The sequence below is a fragment of the Theobroma umbraticum genome, unplaced genomic scaffold (genome assembly GCF_002168275.2).
Source record: "Theobroma umbraticum cultivar Fairchild unplaced genomic scaffold, ASM216827v3 scaffold_130.0, whole genome shotgun sequence".
NCBI classification, from domain to species: domain Eukaryota; kingdom Viridiplantae; phylum Streptophyta; class Magnoliopsida; order Malvales; family Malvaceae; genus Theobroma; species Theobroma umbraticum.
The window spans coordinates 1688761-1699376 of record NW_018397264.1 but is presented as its reverse complement, the minus strand read 5'-3'; the positions used below and the strand labels follow the sequence as shown (position 1 = coordinate 1699376).

General features: G+C 33.9%; 1 protein-coding gene and 1 pseudogene across 4 annotated transcripts; both read right to left on the bottom strand.

Moving 5' to 3' along the window:
* Nucleotides 1-35: 35 nt before the first annotated feature.
* LOC110422052 (coumaroyl-CoA:anthocyanidin 3-O-glucoside-6''-O-coumaroyltransferase 1 pseudogene) lies at nucleotides 36-1657 on the bottom strand (annotated as a pseudogene). Its single transcript, XR_016351574.1, has 2 exons — nucleotides 178-1657; nucleotides 36-55 (listed from the first exon to the last, which is right to left on the bottom strand). The product of XR_016351574.1 is annotated as a coumaroyl-CoA:anthocyanidin 3-O-glucoside-6''-O-coumaroyltransferase 1 pseudogene (transcript).
* A 3062-nt stretch (nucleotides 1658-4719) lies between these two features.
* Nucleotides 4720-10389, bottom strand: LOC110421818 (uncharacterized). 3 transcript variants are annotated; one of them, XM_021435500.1, is made up of 11 exons: nucleotides 9711-10389; nucleotides 8535-8659; nucleotides 7891-7973; nucleotides 7543-7739; nucleotides 7042-7323; nucleotides 6882-6940; nucleotides 6582-6618; nucleotides 6401-6472; nucleotides 6133-6283; nucleotides 5640-5783; nucleotides 4720-5510 (listed from the first exon to the last, which is right to left on the bottom strand). In XM_021435500.1, exons 2-11 carry the CDS (start codon nucleotides 8650-8652, stop codon nucleotides 5088-5090), a joined length of 1566 nt encoding a protein of 521 aa, XP_021291175.1. In that variant the 5' UTR covers nucleotides 8653-8659; nucleotides 9711-10389; the 3' UTR covers nucleotides 4720-5087. The 3 variants fall into 3 exon arrangements, with proteins under 3 accessions (XP_021291175.1, XP_021291171.1, XP_021291174.1); XM_021435496.2 differs by having other exon boundaries at nucleotides 7891-8015; nucleotides 9711-10387; XM_021435499.1 differs by lacking the exon at nucleotides 9711-10389 and adding an exon at nucleotides 9089-9173 and having other exon boundaries at nucleotides 7891-8015.
* Between the last annotated feature and the right edge of the window lie 227 nt (nucleotides 10390-10616).

Genomic DNA, 10616 nt, shown 5'->3' with positions numbered 1-10616 from the left:
CTTGATCTCAGCAGCAAACTCTTTATTCCAGCAGCAGGAACATCAACAAGAGAATCTGTAATGAAGACAATATGAATCACATTTGATTTCATCATCAATTCTTGATATGCAAATCGAATCTCGATATCTGTTATGATCATTTGTATCACCTGTAATAAAGTTTAGATTTTGTTATACCTGTATATAAAGATGTATGTAGTTTCTTATATTCAGCTCCAACAATTAGTTAATCGTAATTTAACAGTTTATTGTAGCTTTAATAATCCTTGCTCAAAAACAGCGTTGAAGCTATCCAATTCATCTTGAGCAAGTGCTAAGCCAAACTCAACACCACCTTCCTCTTCTCTACTCTCAGCCATAGAAATGGATCCAAAAGAACCAATGTGAGCCACCTCAGTTTTTCTTGGCCTTCCCCACCCAAAATCTGTCTCGTACACACGCAATTTTGGTGATGCAGCTATGCAAACATGGCGTCCAAATTTGAATATTTCCTCTGCCCTCGATAACCATTTCTCTGCCTTTCTCAATGCTCCTTTCTCCAATTCCATGACTTCTCTCCCAATAGCCTTTGCAGCCACGAGAATTCCTTTCCCTCCAAGCAGCTCACTCTTCTTAGCTGCTGCAAAACGTGGCTCGAGGCAGTTCCCAAAGTATGTTGCAGGCAATTTCAGGCGGTCTCTGCAATCTGCTAGAAAAATGAAATGGCAAAGCATGTTATAACTATCGGTTGATGAAAGATCATGAGTTCCACTTTCTTGTAATTTGACCAAGCAAACCCACATGAAAGCACATGTTACGACAAAGGTTGACCTCCTTAATGTCTCCGATCCATTTTCTTCCATGCACTTTCTTGTGACCCAATTTTTCAATAACTCAACCTGGGATCGTTTGATGACAAAAGTGACCCGAAACTTGTCATAGGGAATGCTGTCCAAATCCTCCCAATTCCACTTGTCCTTCATGAAAATGGACGCTAGCCCCAGAGGATCTTTGATCAAATCCTTGTTGTAATCGGGTAGGGACTTGTTCAGACAAGTCATGAAATCACCTTGAGATCTATGAGCGGATGCCCATGATTTCATAAAATGAGTAAACGCCTTACCATCTGCTGCAACATGGTTAAACGTGGCACCTACGCAAATGCCTGCCTTTGGAAATAGAGTGACCTGAATGGCCATGAGAGCCTTCTGCATGCACGCAGTACTAGTCGTGCTATGTGAGTACGTACTTGCCGGTTTCAGTTTGGGGAGAAGAGCTTGAAATTCTTGAACATGTCGCGCATGGTCGCCTATGAGATGGCTGAAATCTGCCGTGGATTCTTTGGCGATAAACGGAACAGAATCACCCTCTTTGTACAGAATATAAGGCTTTTGAGGCGGTGGAGGGCACACAAGATTGCCTGCAAGGGGGAAGAAATGCTGCAGAGTGAGTGAGAGAGATCTTTTGAGATTGGGAAGAGTGCTTTGCATGAAATAAAAGGTAGGGTATGGGAAATCATAGAATAAAAGGCGTTGCATGGGAGAAGAACCAAGCCAGTGTATATCAAAGAAGGTAAGAGGAAGAGAAGTTGTAGGAACTGAGCCTGGTGGAGGAAATACACAGGTATCTTCAAGAACTTTGAGAGTGTCTGGTAGGACAGCCATTTGAAGGTTGGAAAGATTTGGCTATGCTAATTTGTTTACAATCTCAAAAGTACTGAAACAAAGAATTAAAGTGATATTGATTTCTAATAAAGCTCAATATTAAGAGTATATGAAGCAGCATTTGAAAGTCAGCACTTTTCTTTGACTTTTCTCCTCAACGAGGAGCTTCTATAATCATTCACATTAGAAGTTTGATCTTTTTGTTAGGTGAAGAGTTGACAAATGTTATCGTTTTTGTCTGTTATTTATTAATTTATATGTTCTCTAGAAAGTTATACTGTTATAGAATTTTACCCAAAAATTGTCAAATATGGAGATAGGTCTCCCTCTATATTTGATCAAATCCAAACTTTGAATGCTTTTATTCCCACCAACTGTATACATTTTACAAATAGTGCAACTTGCCCATATATATATATATATATATATATATATGTCTACCATGATAATTGAATCCAAAATGTATTTACACAACTCATTCAACTTGTCCAACTTGTAAAACAGTTAATAGATATTCATATTCATTATTAATTGTGCAATTTAAACTAGTGAGGATTAATATGATCATAAGCCTAACATCATGTAATGATAATATAGCAGGACTTCATCAAACAGTTATGGACTTTGGATGAAAGAAATCTTTTATACCAAAAGTCCAGAAGCAAATGATGGCTTTGACCTTTCACAACAAGAGGAGAAATTGAAACAAATGTTGGGCATCTAGAAGCCGAATCTTTTTTTCCAGATATTATTAATTTTTATTTCGTATAAGACAAGACGGTAATTACATCAGCTTGTTAAACAATTTTCTCGTCCTTTTCTAAAACAGAAAGTGATTTCTCTTTTTATTTACATATATATTATCCTATGTAATTCATTGACTATTTTCTTTTCTAGAATCTGGTTTTTTTTGTCAAATTATTTATTATATTATGTGTAGAAAAATGACATAACTCAATTAATATAATTAAAGTACATAAAATACCACATCAAATATATATAAAATAATGACAAGAAAGTCCACATTTTGTTGAGGATGTGAGGTGAAGACCTGGAGCTGAAATATAATTATTTTAAATTTGAACATATACTCTCTTCCATACAAGTTACTGGACCATCTCACATCACATACATTACACGATTTATTTTAATTATTAAAATAGGAAAAGAATATCAGTAAATGATTCGAATTTTATTACGAATAAAATAAAATTTATGAAATGAGAGAAAGGCATCACGTGAATAAAAAGTACAACTAATTGTTATGTAAATATCAAATTTTATTTATTCCATCCAATTTAATATCAGTTTTACGAATTATCTTTATCTATATTTGATGAAATATATATTATTATACCCATTTTAATAAAAAGAAAAACTTGAGACATGTGACGTTAAAATAAGATTAGAATAGCTTAACTAGTGTATTTTATAAGCATCCATTAGTAAAAATATTTTTTTATATTTTCCAATAAATTGTTAACGTATGATTATATCATTGATGGGTCACTAAGATGTAGGATTAAGCTGACCTATGAAAAAAATAAAATTATATTCCAAAGTTTAGAATGAAAGCGAACATTTATCAAAATGCTTACATATGATATATAGATATTATAGTTTTTACTTTTTGTTTCTTATAAATGGTTGACGAAATTCCATTTAAATAGTAATAATTAATAAAATAACATTTTTGAACCCCAAAAGTTTCGTACATGTTTGAATTTCATTCATGTATTTTCAAAAGTTTAAGTCATTTCATCTAAAATTTGTTGCCAAAATATTTTGTCTCCTCCTTCCATAAAAAATTTACCTAATGGTTGGTGCATAGTGATCACCTTTTCCTTGTAGACTATAGTGCATCAAAATACGAAAAATTAAGCATTTTGGAATTGGGAGGTCGGGTGGTCCAACCCTGTGGTTGGGCCTTTCCAAGAGCCACAGCCATGCCCCCAACGTGCTTGGGTCCAATGGTAAACAAGTGATTCTTTTGTTTGAATTTCAATTACCCGAACGTAATAGCAATGTTACCACTATTATTATAAATGTTTAGTTTTATGAGCAGTTTCTTAAAACACTTGAACCTTTTTTTAGAAAAAAGGGTTTAATATCTTAAAAGACTGTTAAACTATTTTAAAAAATTTAAATAAGAATCAATTAAACGTTTATGCTTTTATTTTAATGCAAATAGCTTTTTTATTTTTATTTTAAATCAGATAAATCTTTATAATTAATGATTGATTTAGTCAAAATATTATTTATTATTTTATCTCGTGTGAAGTAGATATGACATGTTAACATATCATAATTAGTGATGATGTGATATATTAACGTATTATAATTGATAATAATGAAACACATTAATTTGACCTAATTATATAATTATGTAACATTTTTTACGTTTTACATCAATGCTATCTCAACATCATGTGAATATAAAATAACAAGTAATATTTTAACTAATGATAATTAGTCAATCATTAATCATAAAGATTTATTTGATTCAAAATAAAAGTATATGTACTTTCATTGAATGTAATAAAAAAATAAGAATTTATTTAAATTCTTTTAAATAGTTTAAAGACTAATTTTAACATTATGTTAATAAAATGACATTAATTTGTATTCATAACATTCAAGTAAAATTTATTTTTATTAAGAAAGGGAGAAAAAGAGATTTAACGAGCAAAATGTTGTCGCTAATAAGCTTTGTTTATTGGACATATGGCATAATATTATAAAGGGAATCGGAAGGGAGCACCAACTCTAGGCTGCGATTTCCATTCTTGGTACAAAGTAATTTTTTAATAAATTGTTTTTGTTGAATTGACTTTCTTTTTTTAAACCAAGAAAAAAAAACCATCAAAATTTACGTATTATTAGATAAGTTTGGAAAGTAAAGAAAGGCAACAATTCATGGACATAAGAAAATGAAAATGCAAAATGCTAATAATAATAATAATAATAATTAATCAGACAACCAAAAGAAATAATTAATGCCTTTAATAAGAAATAATTAATGCCTTTAATAGCTTTCCAACTTAGTTGAAAAACAAAAAGAAGAAGCTAGGTCATCTTTCAATGTGGCTATACATATGACCAAAATCTAGATGAAGGAATTATTTTTTATTGCTAAACAATTAGAGTATTACACCCTTTTATGGGGTTGATCCCCGTATACGACACTACATTAGATTATAGAAGCAAAATCTGTAACGCTAGGATAGTACAAAATGTAAACTAAACTTCAATCTTTTTCCTTCCTGTGGAGACAAAAAATGGCCCCTGTGTTCTATTTTACCTATCTAGATAATCCATCTCTATCTTTATTGCGATCTTGTATCTTTACCTGTACAAACTAGTATTCTTGATGCTTTAGCCGGCGTTCCTGGAAGCTGCTTGCGCATTGTCTTCCAAAATAAACAATCTCGAAATTTGCAATTTCTAGACAGAATTGGAGTTCGAGTGATCTTTGATCACTTCATTATTTGCTTGGGATTCCAATGAATTTGTAGTTGCAGATTGAGGTTTCACAGAACCGTCCAAAGAATGAAGTTGTTGCTCGTGATGGGCTTCTGCTGTCCATATCAGAACCAAAAATACCATGATGATTGAGAGGAACACCATTGCAGCCCATGCCATTCGCACGGATCTCTTCAATGGTTTGCAGTGTTCGCGAAGGATCTCAGAAAATGCGTCACTTACTGATTGGCATTCTACAAGACTTTCCATGCCAGGATAAGCATTTAGTAGGTTTTGGATTGAACTTGTGTAAGCCTCCACTGTTTTGTAGTCACTAGTGGATATGAATTCTCCCTCTTTGCAGGTCCCATTATTGGCATCAGAACAAGTAAATACGGACAATATCTACAAAGAGATGCAGAGAGAGTCAGTTAGACATCAAGCTGTCTCTCCTTTGTAGTTACGGAGTGAGAAAAATTACTGGAGATGCTAGCTACAATGCATAAACCATATTGGATTTTTCCTTCCGCATACCTTTGGTATGTCGCCAATCCTAATCGTATTAGCAGGACAGTCATCTGGCTGGTATGTATATTCAGGTGGCGCTGAGAAAGGATTGCAAACATAAGCAAGATTGGGATATGTTGTTGCCTGCAGGAGTGATATGTTTGAATTCACCTGAAGAATAGTCAACAGAAGACGAATTGAATCATAAGTAAATTGTTTTGTCATTAGAAAATAGAAATTGAAAGGACAAATTTGATGTTTGCCTTTGCACTCTCAAGACTTTTCTATTGTATGAGACCTCAAAGGTTCATGAATTTGTATGCAATTGGATTAGTTTCAGAAGTTAAATTCAACTTAAGCAGCGGCAGGATTGAATGCCACGAAGAGATGTATTTACTGTCATGAAATGCTACATATTCAAACCAGTTCTAAAGATTGTAAGCTAAAACTTACAGCTTCACTTTATCAGCAGAATACCCTGTTCAGGTAACATATGAACTAAAATTACAATGACATTTACCTCATTAACAAGGTTGTATATTCCAGCGCTAACATCAAATAGGACTGGTTTTGCAGAGAGCAATTCATCACAAGGGAGGATTGAACTCAAGCTGTTGTTGTAGGGATTTTCTTTGAAGTTTTCAAGAGCTGTACATGTATCACCTGAGAACCTGGCAATTTGATCATTTATTTGAGCAATCAGTTATGCCTGCAAACATTTCCAGCAAACCTAGGAGAATCTTGAGAATTGATAAATAAGCGGGAATATAGATAAACCTTGGACTTACTTTTCCAAGAAGAAATAAATCCCGAAGAACAACCAGCATAGAATTGTAAAGAACCAACAGATTGCAATTAGCCTGAAAAGAGTAAGATATAAAATATTCTTCACGTCAGTTTTCTCACTTTCCAACAAGTGATTGGCAACATGCATGATGAGTTAGACTCAGGAATGGTTAAGTTCCTTACCAGTAAAGTGCTCGTCGTACTCTCAAAACTCCAGTCACTGCAGAAGGAAAATCATTCAACTTCCGTAAGAGCCATAGCATGAGTAATAGATAGGAAGAATCCAAAACTTATCTTGGATTCATCATTATTATTCCTTTAAGTTTGACAGCTTCAAGAGGCTAGGCAACTATAATTTCAGCCTTTTACGATTAAAATATAAATATTCTAAGTTTAGTTTAAGGCAACTTCCTTCTTGATAAGGATTATAAATTTTGTTTTGTTTATGATAATAAAAATTTTCAGAAACACTTCTAAACATACCTGACAAAGCAATAACTGCTACCAGGTTCAAGGAGATAGTCACAATGGTTATTATAAACCTGTAACATTAAATAAATATAAGGATCAACATCCTTCCAATTGATATGCAATTGGAATTTTTCTCATTGGGTGGGGAAAGAAGAAGGGGAGAGAGATTTACACTATCTTGAGACCCCTGTCAATCAATCGTCTGTTTTTTCTAGCCTGTCTTTCTATATCTGCTGCTTCATCATCCAGGTTCTCAGATGTGGAGGTAAGAAAGCTAGTTGCCTCTCCAGTTCCATTAGCTTCTCCCAAGTTATCTCTCATTTCTTTCATTGCCCCTGTAGTGTTGTATATGGTTTCTGATGCTTCATTTGCTGTGCGCATAATAATGTTCACCACAGTCTTTGCTTCAGAATGGAATTTAGCAGTCCCCCCAAGAGCTAAACCAGATGCAGCTCTGCAAGGAAATTAGGATCACACAATATATACAGTGTTGGATCAGTGGTGGGTTATGCTTGCCACAATTCATGAACATTTTCTAACAAATCCTTTATTGCTTTTGATCTTTGTAATTGAAATATATATATATATATATATATATATATATATGTATGAGAATTTCAATCAAATTCTGAGGTGATGTAGCATCATTACACTAGAAAGTTGAAGCACTTACATAGCCAGGATTGTGAAGATTACAGCTAGGAGAATAGGCCATAAGCAAAATTGGTTGTGGCAGAGTGATTTTGTCTTAGGCTTTCCCTTTCTTTTACAACAGTAAGCAATTGCCACGAGATAGCCTCCATATAAAATTCCAAACAAAAGCCATAGGAGTCCAATTGCATACCCAGGGACCCCTGTAAATATAACTGACTGTAGAAAAAGCAAGGTGGAAATTTTTCTGAGATTAATTTCAAAAGCTGTCTGCATAATCTCAGCTATTTTTAATTAAAAAAAATAACTTCAACTAAAAAATCCATATAATTAATAATAAAATTGAAACTGAAAGGGTTCAGAGAATTACACTCCAATAATGCTTGTTAGTGATGTCAAATCCTCCTCTATACTTGTTGAAATTGTTCAATGGATCCACCCTCACAGTATCATCTGAATGTCCCATGGGTTGTGACACATTGATTGAATTTGTATCTAATCAATATATGCAACATAAAAAAAAACGAAAATAATATAGACGTATCAGTTTTTCTGTCTTGTTTTTGAAACAAGTACACAAGCTGCTAGCCCCATGATGAATCATTAGGTTAGACCCAAATTGAACTTGTGTTTTAGCCCAACTAATTTGTCATACAACCAGACTTGGCCCATATTATTTATCAAATTAACCAGAAATTGAGAATAATTTATACTATATTTTAATGCTTCCTCCAAGACTGATAGCATTTATTTATTTAGCTACCGGCAAAGGATATATGTTGACTTCTGACAAAACAAATGCCAAGTTCGTGGACCATCCTTTACGATTTTGACTCAAAAATTCAAAGCATATATTATTAATTTTCATTGAAATTTGAACCAATTTGCATAACAGACGTGTTTTATTTTATAGGAAATATATTCGCTTCTTTTTTTCTTAATTATAATGAAAACTATTGACTTCTAAATGATGGAAAAAGGAAATAGAGAAGTCAAAAGAAGTTTAGGCCAAACCTGGCAGAGAAGCACTAGCTGAATCGAGCTGCCCGGTAGTTTCTGTGAAGGTTAAGGCTAAAATCAGCAGCGAAAACAATGAGTGCAGAAGCAGTCTCGTGGCATTTGGGCATCCCATTTCTACCCTGTCAAACAAGGAAAAAGATTATTTATGAGTTTGGAATCAGAATGCTTTGACAAATGATCAAAGAATAATTAATGCTACTGTTTTTTCCTAGCAAAGTGTAACTAACTCATTAAATGCAAGTACTGTACGAACCTCACTAGGGATGGAACAACTAACCCATCCAACAAGTTAAAACGCGACTGAAACTCAGCAAACAAGTTCCTAATACTTTGTAAAAAAGGAACCTAACTGATCAAACATGGTGGGTTTAATACAGAAGGGGTTTGAATATTGCTAGGCACAAAGACACTATCCCCATGCACCCCCTATATGATCGAGATCAGATAATTTATGTTTAGGCAATTATCTTCAAATTTATTATTGGGATAAGTACTGAGAAAAAACCATTGCAGTTCATATGAAAACAAGGAAGAAGGTACACAATAACCTTTCAAAAATTTACAGGAAAGAGCATTGAGCTTGAGTTTACTTTGTTTGAGTGTTGAGATTTTCCTTTGCAAATTGAGTTGGATTGGAAACAAGGGAACTTTGAAGCACATAATAATAAGCTTTAACAAAAGCAAAGCAAAAGGGTATCTAGTTTAAGTGTAAATGGAGAAAGATATTATTTTTTTGCCTATATTGTGTAGGACTGTCAAAAGGGGCTTGAAAAACTTTTCTGAAAGCAGGCTGGTTTGAAAGGAATGACTTCTCGACAAGCAAAGAACATTTTTTAACCGACATGATCTAGGCTCTCTAGACATCAAAAGAAACAAAGAAGAAAAACAAAATAACAGTTTTCTTTTGTTCAAAGAATCAGAAAAAATATTAAAGAAGAAGTATGATGGAAACTGCAACTTGCAGATGTTTGCAGCCCGACAAAGTCCTAATCTGGTAGCTTGATGATAGCGTTAGAATCAGCTTAGCTTCAACTTGCAACGATGACCAATAAGAGAATTAAAGGACAGAACTAAGAAAGGAAAAGGATTAATTAAGAACAGAAGAAGAAGAGGAAGATTGGGAGAAGTAAGCATGCAAGAGACATGGGTTAACAATGAAATTATACTTACAGAAACTTCAGAGAGAAAACTTTGTGCAATAAATGCTTTCAATGGCTGCCTTTAGGTACAGCTTTTAATATATCTTCAATCTTTGCTTTGATACATCAGCTTGAATTTTCCTAAAACTTAATCTGACTGGAAACTCTGATATAAACTCAAACAGGGTCGTATAGAAATTTAAGAGTTCACAACTCTAGAAGCTTAGACTCTTCCAAATGATGTGTTTCTGGACGCTCTATAATTTGAAACCTAAAACCCAAGTCAAGAAACATCAACAGAAACACCTCTGTGAATTTCAAACTTCCTCCTTATTATATCAAATCTCCATGGTAAGTTTCAAACGAAAGCAGCAAAGCATGTGCGCCGAAGGCTATACTTTGTGAAGAATGAGAGAGAGAGAGAGAGAGAGAAAGGATGGAGGGAAGTTTGAAGTTTCTCAACTGAACCCACTTCTGAAAACTACAACAACTCCTCAGCTTTCCAAATATATGTATTCATTCGTTTCAAGTGGGTTTGTCTGAAACGCATCCGATTCTAACCAAAACACTCTCTCTCTCTCTCTGCGTCTCGTAAAAGTCAAGAAACAACCAAGTTTCAGGTCAAGATGGTTGCCTTTCCGTCAAGAGTATGGTCATTCTTCATATGTGCTTTCTTATAAAAATAAATCAAATTGTCTTCGTTGGATCCAAGGTGATGGCTAAAAGTAAAATGGTAGGCTACAAAGCAGACTAGGGATCAATTTCCTTTTTCTTTATTTGCATAAATTTTGGAAAAGAAGAAAAGAAACAAAACCAAATAATTGAAGAAAATCAGAAGAAACAAAGGTTTGCACACGGTTTCCTTTCCTTTTCTTCTTCCGCACTTCATTAATAAATTACCCTCTTTTTCTCCATGTTTTTGTCTAAAAAGGCACAG